The following is a 15268-nucleotide window of genomic DNA, read 5'->3' on the forward strand; positions in this document are numbered from 1 at the left end:
GACCCCAGTAAGCTGTTAGCCCAGGTGTAGACTTCTTCCCAACCAGAAGCCATGTACCTGGGGGAAAGAAGGAGGAAGGATGTCTAAGAACCTTAGATTTGAACTTGAAGTCCTTTATTTCATATATTCACATTTGGTGAAAGCACCATTCTCTTCCACACAAAAGAACGCATAGATAACACTGGCTGGGTCTGAGCATGAGGGCTCTGATTAACAGGTGTTGGGGGGTGGGTGGGGGGTCGGTCTCCTCTTAGGTATTTCGAAAGCAACTCAAGTTGTTCCCGTAGAGCCAGGAAGGACTACTCGAGATCCCTCCATCTATCTGATCCTATCATGGCGCAAGCTGAGGCCCAGAAAGGGGAAAAGGTCGTCCGGTGGCTGCACGGTACACACAAGATGAGCCAGAGCTAGAACCCCGGAATCACAACGCTGCCTGCAGTTTTTTAACGTCTACCCCGTCGGTCCCAGCCCGAATCTCCTAGTCGAGGGCCTTGGACTGGAAAAGCGCGGACTACGGGCCTCTCTCGTTAGACCCTAGCGTTCCTCTCCGCCCACTGGCCCTGCTTACTACCGCCTCGTCCAGGCGCGGGGCTGGGGTACACTATTCCCCTTTTCGCGTCTCCACGGTGTCTGCAAGGTTGTCCCGCGCTACCGAGGCCGCCCTTAGCCCCGCCTCTCCACAGTCCAGTTTCCGACTCGGTTCAGCTTCGCCACCTGCGACCCCACCCCCACCCCCCCACCGCTGAGGGTTCTCCCCACTCCCTTGCGGGCGGCAAGCGACGCCTCTTCCAGGGTAGGCCAGGCCCACGTCCATGCCCTTGCCGCAGTTCACCTCCCCGCCAGCCCCCACTTCCTTTCGCGCAGCGCCGGTCTTCCGGCTAGGCTCCTTTCTAATTGGCTGGCTGGAAGCTTCCTCGGGACTCGGCCGTTCGGAGGGCGCGACAGCGGCCTCTCTAGCCGCCGCCCGTAGGTCTGGCCTCGCTCTTTGGACTGCGAGCTCTCTATGCTGTTGGCGACGACATGTGGCGCCTCCCAGGACTCCTGGGCAGAGGTAGGGGGCGTCGGAGCCGCGTGTCGAGAAGCAGCTGAAACTCCGAGCTGGAGAAGGGCGGGCCGGAGGACTGAGCCGAAGCCCGAGCGGGCCGGGTTAAAGCTGAGGAAAGGCGGGGCCCACAGGGGCGGGGCTACGCCCGCTGGTCAGGGGCTGCTAGAATTTGAGGTGTGAGTGGGGCTCGTGGGGAAGAGGGTGGAGCTTAGGACCACCGAGATGGGTGGGGCTATCTAAAGGGGGAGGGGTCAAGTGGCTGGTGTTCCGAATTCGTGAAAGGTGGGTAGTGGCCAATGGAGTGCGGAACCAATGAAAAGAGGCAGGATTTAGAGTCAGGGCGCTCCAAACATTGAGCGAGAGTTTGCGTAGGAATGTCTGGTAATTTCATAATGGTGGTTGTCAGCCCTGGGAGGACATCAGAGTCACCCGGGGAGCATTTTCAGAATATGCCCTGGATGATCCTGGTTTATTGGCCTGGGTGGCACCTCAGAAACTGTACTAGGCAAAAGATTCCCACTTATGTCCTTGTTTAAGAACTGACGCAGTGGCAGATGCCAGTGATTCCTGGGTTCCAGGAGTGGGGCTCTGTCAAGGAACAGAGGGAAGATTGGTGGGGCCGTTCATGTTGAGATGGTTGATCTTTGTTATTATACATAGCTCTTCCCCGTCTGCTGGGACCCGGCTTCCGGGGGCTGACTCCAAAGTCTACCAACCCAAATGAGCCTCAGGCTGCCTCCTCCACTCTGCTGGTCCCTGTCCCCAGCTTTGACAGGTGAGATATTACCATTCCGTCACCCATCCCTTCCCCTTACCCCCCACTCCTTCCACTTGGGATATATAACTTGATAGCTTTTCTTGCCTCATCTAGGTCAGGCCCCCATGGCCCAGGCCCAGGCACGAACAGGGGCCCAAGGTCTCATGGATGGAAGGATGCCTTCCAGTGGATGTCTGCCCGTGTCTCCCCAAACACCTTGTGGGATGCCATATCATGGGTAAGGCTTCCCAGCTCTGTCCTTGACCTTCTGTGTGGATGAGAATGATCCTGCATGGTAATAAAGCCTAGAAACAAGAGCTAGGGCATCATTGTCCCCACACTCAAAATGTGAGTAACCCATGTCATTGGGGCATATTTGGGGGAGATATTGCGGCTCCTCTTCCCCTCAGTCCTATTTCTCCTTTCATTCAGTAAACATTTATTTAACACCTTCTCTGAGCCAGGCATTTTTGTTAGGCACTTGTGACACAGCCGAGAACAAGGGTAGATGTTATCAATGAATAATACTAAATAGCTAACATGTTATATATTAATGTAGAATATTATGTATGCGTTATCTTGTTTAATCCTTGTAAAAATCTTGCGAGGGAAATATAATCTCTGTTTTATAGATAAGGGAACTCAGGCTCTGGACCTTTAGGTAACATGCTTAAGGCCATACAGCTCTTAAGTAGAGAAACCAGGTTTTATTCTGGAGCTCATGCTCTTAGCTACCATGCTCTACAGCTTGGTTGCTATACTTAGTGTGGCTTTGTAAAAGCACCTACTACAGATCCCAGTACAGAACAATAAATATTTGTTGACTCTGATGTATAAAGTTAGGTGCTGAGTAGTGAACATTAGGTCCAAGAAGGCAGAATCTTTGTCATCCAGGTTCTGCACACATCAGTCTCATTTCTGTCACATCTCCTCCCTGTCACTTTCATGCTGTGTGCTTTAGGCAAGACTTGACTTCCCCGAGCATCAGTTGTCTTATCTATAAATTGGTGTCATCAGCGGAATGGAGCCTGGGATGTCTCCATGGTAGGGCCACTTCTCTCTGGTGCTGTGGACTAGGGGTATAACATACTTTGGAGAGGGGAGCATTTTCTCATTTTGTCAAAGATCTGAGCCCTAGAGCTATTCTACAGTGAGTCCTTCTAGAATCTGGGCTTGGATTCTGGGGGTCCTGATGCTGTCCCTCAGCTGTGTCACTGTTGCCCTTGTGAAAGGGTACGAGCTGTCCCAGTATTCTGGATACACGTCTCTGTTATTTACATGCTGGCACCTTCTCTTCCTTCTGGCCTCAGCTCACACATCACGCCTACAGAGAGGCTATCCTTAATGCCCTATTTTGTCAGACCTCCCTCTTATGCTCTGTGTAAACTCCTCTGATTTCTTTCTTTTTTTTTTTTTTTTACATTTAGCATAATTTGTTGTTATTATATTTATTTCTCTGTGTACGTGAATTTTGTCTTTCTCCCTCAGTGAAGATATAAAGTCCATAAGGACAGAGACGTGACTATCATCTTTCCCAGTGTACCCAGCGCCTGTTGTAATAAACAGGTATTTGGGTGTGGACAGGAAGGGGCAGGGAAAACCAAGCAGTCTCTGAGCTAGGAGCTAGCTTAGGTTTTCCACACACCTGTCAGAGAAGAGATACCTTCAACAAGCCTGTATGTGTGAATGTGTCTGTGGTGGGGTGGCTTGGTCAGAGAGAAAGGAAGAGTTGTGCCTCAGGCCAGAGAAAGAGAATGAACTTGATGGTGAGCCCTGACCTGTCACTGCATTTGTGGCCAAGCCCCAGCTTACCACATTATCTTTTTGCCTGCTTAAACTTTATTTATTCATTCACTCCTTATGCATGTAATAAATACATGTGTGTATTTATTAGTGCTACATCTTAGCGTTCTCCTAGGCTCCAGGGATACGTGGGTGAACAAAACAGACATGATTCCTGTCCTCATGGTGCTTAGAGACTAACAGGAGAGACAGACCTTAGCCAAATAATTGTCGAGGTGATTACTTAAGTACCAGTGTGATCAGGGCTCTACCAGGCAAGTTTGGGCACCAGGAGGGTATTAGTTGGCCTCAGCCAGGAGTCAGGAAAGGCTTCCCAAGGAAGTGGCGTTTGAGCTGAAGGGTGAGACTGAAGGAGGTAACTGGTGCAAAGCTGGGTCCCCAGTGTGCTGTCTTTCCCAGGGCACTCTGGCCGTGCTGGCCCTGCAACTGGCAAGGCAGATCCACTTCCAGTCGTCCCTGCCAGCAGGACCTCGACAAGCAGAGCACTGCTCTTGGCGCAGACCCCTGGACTGTTTCCTCTCATCTCCCTTGTGGCATCCGCGCTCCTGTGAGTTTTCAGTCCCAGGGACAGGAGGGCTAGGCTGGGAGTTTTTCTAGGCCAGGAAGCATCTCTGGACACACCTCAGGAAAAGAGCCATCAGCAGCTCCTTGCCTTTCCTATCTGAAGTCAGAGGAAGGGGAATGTGAGGAAGTTCTACCCACCCAGGGTGTGGACCACCCCTGCCCCTCAGTGTCTTCCCATGTCCTCCCCTCCCCTTCCATGAAGGGAGCCCCACAGGGATCGAGGCTGCTTTAGATCTTGGGTGTGGCTTCCTGCTTACCCTTCACCCATGACCCTTCAGGTCATTCTCTGGTCAGTCATTCATTACTAAGTGAATCTTCATTGAATAACTACTATGTACCATGGTACACAGGCGATACAGCCCAGGGGTTAAGGCCCTGGAGTTAGTGTCAGGGTTCAGGCCCCATAGCTGGTGCATACTAGTCTTGTGTCCCTGAACAAGTCACTTTTAACTCCCCCGTGCCTCAATCTTTTCATCCATAAGATGGGATAATAGTAAAACCCACTTCATAGGTCTCTTGGGAGGATTAAATGAGTTAATACCTGTCAACGAGTTAGAACAGTGCCTGGCACACAGTAAGTACCCAGCAAGTATTAGTTTAAGGTCTTGTTCTTATGCTTATAATCATTATCAATATTACTATCAAATAGAGTGCCAGGTGTCGGGGCTACAACTGTGAGTGAGGTAGATGCCTCCCTGCCACTGGAAGAATTCAGGCAAATGAAGCATTTATACCTAGGACAGGAGATCAGCATAAATGTAGGCCCCTCTTGACCCCAGCAAAAGAAGTGGAGGAGGATGTAGAGGTATGTGAATGAGGAAATTCCACATTCTTCCCCCAAACCTCAGGGAACACTCAGTCGAGCCTGAGCAGACTGAGCTGATCCCCTTCTGATGTGACTACTCTTACTGGGTCTTTCCAGCACTCCGGAGGCACATTCTCCCCAGCCCTGATGGCCCAGCTCCCAGGCACACTGGCCTTAGGGAACCCAGGCTGGGCCAGGAAGAACCCTCCACTCGGCCTGAGAACCTCTCTTCGTACAGCTCCTTGAGGGCATCTGGTCTTCAGGGTCTCTCTGAAGAAGGTATGTTTTCACCACCTAGAGTCAGCCAGAGGTAGAGGGGGTGGGGACTGGGCAGATGGACATTTGTTGCTGCTTATGCCAGATGAGGAAATTGTCATTCCTGTGAGGGCCCGTGCTTTCTGGGGTCCTTTGAATGATTTTGATTCCTGGTGGTGGTGCTGGCCAGAGGGGCCGGGGAGACTGGGGCAGTGGGAGAAAAGGAGAAACCACACTTTCTCCTTTACCCTGGCTGGGTGTCACCCATTTCCCTTGCAGACCCTAGTGATCTTGGCTTCCTGCATGCCAGCAGTAGCTTCAGATCCGGGGCAAAGCCAGCCCAGCCTGTGCCCACCGGACAAAAGCAGGTATGGTTCAGATGTGGCCTCCAGACCCTCATCACATTCCCCTGGGCAGGTTGCAGTTTGAGTGAACCCTCCCATGATGAGTCTTTATATTTCTTCCCCAGGAACAAGATAAATCAAAAACTCTTTCCCTCGAGGAGGCTGTGACTTCCATTCAGCAGCTCTTCCAGCTCAGTGTTTCCATTGCTTTCAACTTCCTGGGTAACTGGGTGGACCTTGCATCAAGGCAGGCGGATGGGAGAACGGAAAGGGTATGGGGTTGGTCAAACAGAGTTAGGGCAGGGAGTGGTTTAAATTGAGAGAATTTATCTTCTCCCGGGTAGGTAGACTAGACCTGGCATGGTGGCACAGTGGTGTCAGGGACCCATCCTCATGATTCTGCCATTCTTAAAACTGACTTCCGTCTCAAGGTCCTGTTTGGCTATTGCAGCTTTCTTTCTGGAAGGGGATAGGTGGGAAAGCTAAAGGACTACTCCTTCCCCACCTAGAAAGTTGCACAAATCAATGTCCAGGATGTAGGCCTCTGACCACACCTGGTCACAGAGGAGCCTGGGAAATGTAGTCTCTAGCTGAATGTCCATGTGCTTACCTGAACATTCTGTTACTGTGTAAAAAGCAGAAAATAAATCTGGGAGGATACCTTACGTTTTCTGACACGTTTAGGTGAGAAGAGACTCCTATGGTCTGGAGCAGGCTCTCAAATGCACAGACAGGAACTCTTACCACATCTGGAGACTCTAGATGCCCCTCCACCATTTGTTCTGTTCTCTGCAGTGACTTGGCTTAAGTTTCAGGCCTTTTAATGCAGCGACCCAGACTGCCAACAGCATCTGTTGGAGTGTAATGGGCAGATGCATGAGAAGGTGGGATTCTTTCAGCACAAAGCTGTTAAGCATTCACCTTTTCTAGGCCCTATTTTAGGTGTCAGGGATACAGTGATTCATGAGACAGAGTTCTTACTGTCATGGAGCTGATGTGTGAATTGAGGGGGAGAAGAATAAAACATTGCCAAATGAACAAAAAAGAATTTCAGATGATGGTAAATGTTAGAATTGTAAACAGGGGAATGTGTCAGTGACTCGGGGAAGGAGCAGCTTTTGATTTGGAAGTCCTCACTGATGGGAAGAACTCTGTGCCAAGACCTGACTGACAAAAACAAGCCAGTCTTGTTTCTGTATAGAGAAATAGCTTTCCAAACAGGGGGAACAGCTAGTACAAAGGTCCTGAGGCAGTATTGAGTTTTGCTTGTGAAAGGAATAAAAGAAAGGTGAGTGTGGCTGCAACTTAGAAATCACCAGGAGAGTAGAAACAGATGAAGTGAGAGAAGGAGGAAGGGGCTAGGTCAGGCAACGCCTTCTGAGCCACTGTGGAGTGTGGATTTCCTAAGGGAGATCAGAAGCCATTGGAGGGTTTTACAGTGGAAGAGGAGGAGGGCAATCACATGATCTAATGTACTTTTTCAGATTTCTCTGGCTGTTGTGTGGACAAATGTGGAGTGCAGGCATGCCAGAGGAAACAGGAGACTGGGTTGGAGCTGTTACTGATGGCATAGCAAAGCGTCATGGTGGCTTGGTCTAGGTTAGAGGCAGAGGGGACAGAGAAGAGAGATGGATCGAGGAGCCAGTGTGGACAGTGGGGACAGGGGTGGGATCCTTTGCCCTCTTGAGTCTTCTCAAGGACAGATGGCTCTGTGCATCCTGGACAGCAAATTTTCAGGCAGCAGGGAGGTAACTTTAATTCACTGCTGGCTGAATGGAACCTGGCTTCTACCTCATTAGCTTTTTGTGATTTTGATGGGCCGACAGTCTCTTCTGAGGATTTTCTTGCCCATTCCTTCATTCATATATTCATTTATTCAGCAATGCTAAGCAGTGTGGCAGAACACAAAGGGAGCACAAGCCATCATCATATTTTGCATTTGTATAGAGCTTTCACCCTATGCGAAGTTATTTCTTCTACATTCTTTTTCTGCTTCTGCCTCCAGGATTTTGCAGTCTAATTGAGGAGACAGGGCTTGTACTCTGGAAACAGTTTAGTTCATGGAAAAAGGCTTGTATCCTGAGTAAAAACCAAAAGAGTGTTTGAAGCCTGAGTGTGGTCTGAAGCTTCCAGAGCAGAGGCAGAATGAGAAAGTCTGATGGTGGAGGCAGAAAGATAGCCCAGGGAGGAGAGACAACTTGAGCAAAGGTTTGAGTTGGGACTTGGCTGTGCCCAGCCCCGTCTGTGTTTCCTGTTTGCTCATTTGTTTGGATGATAAAACGGAACGTGGGTTTTGCTGTTGGACACACCTGAGTTCAGGTCACAGCTGTCTTACTTTCTCTCTCACGGTTTCCTCCTAAAGCAGGATTAACAGTATCAGCTGTTATCAACTCGATCTAGTTCATTACAAGCAGCCTAAGCCCACTCTGGCTAACTTAAGCACAAAAGGAATCTACTGGGATCTGTTGATCTGCCAAATCTCAGGACAGGAATAGAGAAGGTCCGGGGATCCAGGGGCAGTAACTGAGGGACAGTGTCTTCAGAGTTTTGCTGTCAGAATAAACCTGCAAAAGCTATTTTCTCTCCTGCCTCAACCAGATCAGGATTCAGATTCCTGAGTGAGGGACCTACTGGTTGGGAAGAGCATAGCACAATGATTGATAGCACTGGGCAGCGGGGAGGAGGGCTGCTCTCCAAGGAAAACTGGGGTGCTGGTACCAAGAGGAGGATGTTGTATAGGAGGGCAGAACCCACTGATGTCTCTGGCAAACCAGTGAAATATTCGGAGGCTGGAAACATATGCTGAGTGTCTAGCACAAAAAAGAAAGGAAGCAGCTTATGAGGATCTGGCCAAGGATGTGGGGAGGTTCACAGAGGAAGTTGTGTTTACACTCTGTGCTTTCTTACAGGGACAGAGAACATGAGGAATGGGGACTACACGGCAGCCTTTTCTTACTTCCAGAAAGCAGCAGACCGTGGCTACAGCAAAGCACAGTACAATGTGGGCTTGTGTCATGAGCATGGCAGAGGCACCCCCAGGGACCTTGGCAAGGTACTGCACCTTCTCTTTGTCCCCAGGCCTGTCTCCTGAGCTGCCCTGCCCAAAGTTGACCTCCAGAAATGAGCGGCAGGAGGGCTTGGGGAGAGTTCACCTTCTCTCTCCCAGCCATGAGGGAAAAAGAAGACAGAAGCTCCTAACTTGCAGGAATTTAGATTCAGAAGGAGGCCAGGGACCTTGTCTTTTTTCTTTGCAGCTGTATCCTCAGGACCTAGAACCTTACCTTGATGAATGGATTAATTCATTGTAAAAATGTAGGATAAGTACGCAAAGATGTTATATATATATAAGAATGTACTTTTCTTAGAATTGTATATGATGGCAAAAAAAAAAAGGGGAAAGCAACTTGAAAGTTATTCAATAGTAAGTTAACCAATAGTAAGTTGGTTAATAATATCTATGTGGGCCTTAAAAAATGATGCACCAAGGGCAGCTGGGTGGCTCATTTGGTTGAACATATGACTCTTGATTTTGGCTCAGGTCATGATCTCATGGTTCCTGAGTTTGAGCTCCACACCAGGCTCTGTGCTGGGATTCTCTCTCTCCTTCTCTAGCTGCTCCTGCCCTAGTCTCTCAAAATAAGTAAATAAACATTTTTAAAAATGATGCACTAGATCTATATTTACTGGCAGGGAAAGACATTCATGGTGTATTGTTAAGTGAAAAAACAGGTTACAAAAGTGTGAATGTTCTCTCTCTCTCACTATTTCTCCCTATACACACACACACACACACACACACACACACACACACATACACACATTTATGTGTGTATGTGTATGTGCGTGTATATGTGTACATGTATAAATACACATATATGTGGGAAGAAATTTGCAAAGCTGTAAAGTAAAAGTGAACAGAGAATGATCTTTAGGAGGCAGGATTTGGGGGGGATTTTATGTTTCTATTTTTGGTTTATCTATTTTGAAATTTTGGCTTATCTATTTTCTGATGAATCTGTAATGATGATGTATTGTTTAATTAAAATAGTTTTTACAAATTCGCTCAAAGAGAAGGCTAGCTTGCAGAGGTATCAGTTGACTAGGTGTCTCTCCCTTTGTCCCAGGCAGTTCTTTTTTACCAGCTGGCTGCCAGCCAGGGTCACCGCCTGGCTCAGTACCGTTACGCCAGGTGCCTGTTGCAAGGCCCAGCCTCCACTTGGGATCCTGAGTGCCAGAGGGCAGTGTCCATGCTTAAGCAGGCTGCACACTCGGGCTTGAGAGAGGTGAGTGCCCAGGGTGGGTGTGGGGAGTCTCTCCTGGGCTCCTGGAGTATGCGGGGCCTGAAAGTGATGGAAATGCCTTTTTCCTTCCTCCTGAACCACAGGCTCAAGCTTTCCTCGGGGTGCTTTTCACCAAGGAGCCACACCTGGATGAGCAGAGAGCTGTGAAATACCTTTGGCTTGCGGCCAACAATGGGGTATGGGATTGCCAGTGTCCAGACATGTTGGGGATCGAGTCTGCTGAAAGAGGGAATCTTGGAACTGGTACCAGGCTCTGCTGCGCATAGGAGAGGGTTGACAGGAACGCTGGGCCAGCTTCAGGTCTTAACTGTTGCTGACTTACTGTGTGACCCTTGAGCAGGTCTAGTGGGGCCCTGGAGTTGGCTGACAGCAATCTGTGAGAGCTGTCGGTAGTTTAAAATCAGCTGTGGGTGGAGTATTTGCACCACAGAAATGACGGCATGCTCCATAGCAGGGCCTGTTTCACTGCGGAGCCAGTTGCTACGCTTACCAGCATATTCCTGAGCCGGTCACTTCTTGTTCTCCTCATCTGGAAAATTGCGATGGAATGACTGCCTCACCTGTCGACTGCTTCACAGGGGTGTTGTTGTGAGGATCAAAATCTAACTGAGGTAGCAGGTGTGTGAGTGCTTGGTCAGTTGAGCACAGGGAAGGTGCACCCTCATGGACAGTGCAGTTTGGGGAAGTCAGAAGACACTGCACAGTTTCAGGGGTGGCAGGTGTCTGGGGGCCTTGGCATCCAGGCTGCAGGACCGTGAGTTTGTTCCCCAGAGTGTTAGTTTCATGGGGTGTTTATAATAGGAAGGAAAACATGGTCAGATGGGTTTGGGAAATGCTGCACTAAACAGGTGTCTTCAGTGCAGGTGATCTCAAAGCTTCACCTCAGTGTGAATCACCAAAAAGGTGTCTGTGGTTTGCTGTATTCCTGAAATGTACTGGAGCAGGACTTTTTTGGGCGCTGCATGCTGAAAGATCAGGAGTAGTGGATTAAAGCAAGCCATGTGCATGTACTGGAATTTTCATGCACTGGGGCTGCTGATTCTCGGTGTATTCTGGCCAACACGGTGGTACCTGATTGGACTCTTGGGCATCAGAATACTTTTTTGTTTTTACTCTGTTACCTGTAGTAGCTTTCAGAAGGGGACCGGTGTCACCAACTAGAACTGCCTCTGTGCCTGTCTTCCTTGATGGAGTCCCAGCTCTATCTCGGGCTGAGTGTGCTTCACCGTCTCATGTGCTAGACATGCCTGAGGGCACCTTGGTCCACTTCGGTCAGGACGCTGGGAGAAATGCACAGAGGGTGTTGGGCACAGTCCTGACACACACACCCACCCCCTGGGAGTAATTGTGTCTTTGTAGGTTTGTACTGAGCAGTGTTGCAGGGTGGCTGTTTTGGCCTTAGGAATGTGCAGCGCTGTGTTCTGAGCTGGTCTACAGTCATGAGTCCACCATATTTATTACATAGACTTTGCCCTGCAAGTTACAGAAACTCTCTCAAGAAATTGGACTCTGGAAATTAGAAGAGAAATGAGACCATGGTTGGGGATCAACAGAGTTTTTTGTTTGTTTGTTTGTTTTTAAGTTGGGCGCTTGAATATAATAATTTTCCAGTAAAGAGGGAGAGATTAAAATCTCTTTAGGGAGGGGCGCCTGGGTGGCTTGGTCGGTTAAGCGTCCGACTTCAGCTCAGGTCATGATCTCACAGTCCGTGAGTTCGAGCCCCGCGTCGGGCTCTGTGCTGACAGCTCAGAGCCTGGAGCCTGTTTCAGATTCTGTGTCTCCCTCTCTCTCTGCCCCTCCCCTGTTCATGCTCTGTCTCTCTCTGTCTCAAAAATAAATAAATGTTAAAAATTTTAAAAAATAAAATAAAATAAAAAATAAAATCTCTTTAGGGCAACTAAAATAATAAGAAAGTAATAATAACAGTAAGCACTTTAATGTATTAACACATATAATTTTCATAACAATTCAATCAGGTGGGTGTTATTATTATTTCCCACTTTATAGACGAGGACGCTGAGGCACAGGGGCATAGAATAATATGCCTGAGGTTACGTAGCTGGTAAGTGGTAGAGCCAAGATTGGAACCCAGACAGTCTGGCTATATAGGTTTTTCTCTTAAGCCCTACCTGCTAATGCCTCTCTAAGGATCATAGTTTTCAGTGAGAGGAGAGAGGATCCAGCATTTTGGGCAAAGGGATTATTAGACTTTTAACCTTTAAAAGGAGGGACACTCTCTGTAGTGTATGTTTTGCAGCCCCTGGGCAGAGATTCAGAAAGGCTTTTGGGGCCTTTGAGAAGCCTAGCCTCTACCCTGGCTCCTGGCTCTTCTAGCCTAACTAGGAGCCTGACTCCCAGGTTCCCCACAGTTGGGTGGTAGTTCCTGTGGCCGTCACTTCTGTCTGCCTTCAGCATCAGCCTCAGCGAGAGGCTGCCACACTGCCACTCGAATCTCCCTGGGCAGAGGGATCCCCCGCTCCTCTGTGTTGGGCACACTCTGGGCCTCTGGCTTTTCATACTTGAGATCCCTTGGTACAGGGGGGACTGGGACTGGACCTATATGGATGAAGCCCCAGCTTGCCCGACTACCCCACCTTCCTCTTGCCTTAGCATTTCAGTTCTTCTCTCCTGCATGTGTGCATATCTGTACAGCTGTCTATTTTCCCTTTTAGGACTCACAGAGCAGATACCACTTGGGAATTTGCTATGAGAAGGGCCTTGGTGTGCAGAGGAATCTGGGAGAGGCTATAAGATGTTACCAGCAGTCAGCGGCTCTGGGCAATGAACCTGCCCAGGAAAGGTTGCGGACCCTCTTTTCCATGGAAGCAGTGGTTAAAGGTGCATGTCAGAGCCAACAAGTTCCCTTCCCTGAGCTCAGTGCCCTGTGACAGAGAAGGGGGTGGCAGTAGTCCTTGGTCTCCTTGGCATTTCTTGCCCCAGTAATGGGTAAGAGCACAGCTTTTTGAGTCAGACACATCTGAGCTTTAACAACCCTGCTATGTCACTGAACTTGGACTCCATGTCTTTGAAAATTGCGTGGTTCTTCACTTCTGAAAATGAGGGTACTACTCGTACCTTACTTGTTCGGTTGTAAGGATTAAATGAGATGGTTCTAGAGGGCTTGGCACAACCTGGCATACAGCAGGTGTTGAATAAATGGTAGCCTCCCTGAGGATTTTTCAGGAGAGACTGTATCCTGAGATTGCCTCAGTTCCCTGAATTACCCTTCGAGGGCTCTGAGTGCTCACTCCTGAGTCACTCGGGCTGGCCGGGGTTACCAATGCCAGGGGCAACCAAGCCCTTTAAGAAGTCCTTGCTCCAAAGTAAGAACCCACAGTATGAGTAAGAGTCGCTCTCACCTCTCCTCACAGCCCTGGGGCCCAGCGACTTGGCAGTTAAAGGATTGAAGTCCTTCTCCAGCCCCTCCCTCTGCAGCCTCAACACCCTGCTGGCGGGAGCCTCACGCCTCCCACACGCCTCGAGCACAGGGAACCTTGGCCTCCTCTGTAGAAGTGGGCGTCTCGGAGCCAGTCCCAGGGGAGCTCTTCCCCCACACAACTACCCTTTGGAAAGGAGTCTCGTCAGACTGGGTTTTGGCTAAGGTAAGATAAGACATAGTTACTGGTGCTGGGGTGGGGAGGGTGCACAGGTTGGATGGCAACAAAAATAGGTGTCAGTGTCCCTTTCTGAGGTGGACATTCCAGCGAGAGCTGAGGTTCTCAAGCAATTTCAAGTGCATGGCTAATAAATGACTTTGACCTTTCCTCCAGTTGGTAGCCTCACAGGTGGGCAGTGGAAACATTGATAGTTATTTCTGGTTCTGTGCACGAAAGGGATTCATTCAGTGACCTGTAAAAAACTCTCCTGAAGGTTCCAGAGTCTTACCATAGCCTGTGACTGAGTAAACCACTTACATATTCTTTCCCATGTCTCAGTTTCCTTAGACTTAGACTGCATGACAGATGTTTGCCAACATCTGATGTATGTGCTTCTGGTGGTTCATAAGAGGATTTTAGGTACTCTAATATTTTCTATCTTAGTAGTTGTATATTTAATATATAATGTAAAAATGTGACTAGCACATTATAGTTTCACAGATATTAAAAACGATCCATTTAAAGAAAAACATTGTGAAATTGGATAAAAGGGAGCACAGGTCCCACCCATGGTGGTTCCATGAATGGCTAAAACTTGAGGAGCACTGAGTCAGGCCATTTCCAAGATGGGCTTCCGTATTCACTTTTGTTCATCCCCAGTGGAGTTAGGATCATCTTCATCACTGATTTGGGAGGAATGAGTTTCTTGCCTACATACCTAATATGTCTGCTTGACTTTTTCAGACCTTCTCACTTCAGCCCTAAAGATGGAGCCCGTGGCTTCTCTGTTACAACTTGAGTCCCAAAGCAGAGGCCAGATATCTACACAACTTCCCAAAGAAACTTAAGCATCTGCCCCAGCACAGTAAAGAAGAAGAAAGTGTGTAAAGACCCAGGTCCTGGCCATGTCACCTTGCCTGGCCGTGTCACCTTATGAAGCAGTGACCTGACCCACTACATTGTTTTCTCAGTTGTTGACCGAAGGCATTGGTGTATGTCCTTTGACCCTACAGAGCTCATGGGGGGCATTTCACTGCAGAAAGGCCCTTGGTGACCACTTAGGCCCAATGAGGCAGACTGTTGCCCATGGTTGTATGGCTTTATGAGTCACCAGGCCAGGAGAAGACCAGGCCCCCTGACTCCTGGCTCAGGGCTCTGTTTTGCCAGTTCACACTAGCTTTATGTGTTACTGTCACATCTCTCCAATGTGAGGGAGTAAGTGGAGGCTTGGAGCAGGAAAGTGTAGATTTTGAGATCCTTGTTTGTGAAGGGTGTGCCAGAAATGGATGGGAGTTTAATAAAATAGATACTGGATTATCTCATCACTCTTGCCTTTGAGTATGTTGGGGAGAGCCGGGGGTGGGGCAGGGGGAGCTGAAAGCAGAGGCTCCAACCTCATCTCTAAACTCTCCATTAACCAATTTGAAGGGTCTTAAAAGCTTCTCCAAGGGAGAGACTTAGGAAAAAATGATTTCTGAGTCAACGCTAATGACTCCAATTACTGAATCTGTGAATAGCTATTCCCTGGCTTCTGGATGTTAGCCCAAGTTCAATAGCATGGATGTGGTTAAGGGTAGGGAGTGGGAGGGACCAAACCCTCTAGTAACTGTTCAGATGTGAAAGATCACCCAGCTTGGCCAGTTCAGCAGTGGAAGGAGTTGGGGTGGAGGTTGTCTTCTCTGCTGCCCACCCCTCTCACCAACCTCCAGTGGCTCCTGCCACACTTTTCTAGCACTTTCCTCTTGTCATGGGGGCCCTAAGCTTCTTTCAACTTTAGTGTCTCCCCTGACTGCTACTC

At 48.9% G+C, this 15268-nt stretch overlaps 1 protein-coding gene across 1 annotated transcript; it reads left to right on the top strand.

The window, feature by feature from the left end:
- The first annotated feature begins 795 nt into the window (after positions 1-795).
- On the top strand, positions 796-14792 carry DELE1 (DAP3 binding cell death enhancer 1). The gene is made up of 13 exons (XM_042937896.1): positions 796-1051; positions 1706-1820; positions 1917-2040; positions 4005-4152; positions 5092-5253; positions 5509-5597; positions 5699-5795; positions 8483-8625; positions 9698-9856; positions 9958-10050; positions 12547-12712; positions 13246-13476; positions 14215-14792. Exons 1-12 carry the CDS (start codon positions 1021-1023, stop codon positions 13473-13475), a joined length of 1557 nt encoding a protein of 518 aa, XP_042793830.1. The 5' UTR covers positions 796-1020; the 3' UTR covers position 13476; positions 14215-14792.
- Positions 14793-15268: the final 476 nt, after the last annotated feature.

The sequence above is a fragment of the Panthera leo genome, chromosome A1, assembly GCF_018350215.1.
Source record: "Panthera leo isolate Ple1 chromosome A1, P.leo_Ple1_pat1.1, whole genome shotgun sequence".
NCBI lineage: Eukaryota > Metazoa > Chordata > Mammalia > Carnivora > Felidae > Panthera > Panthera leo.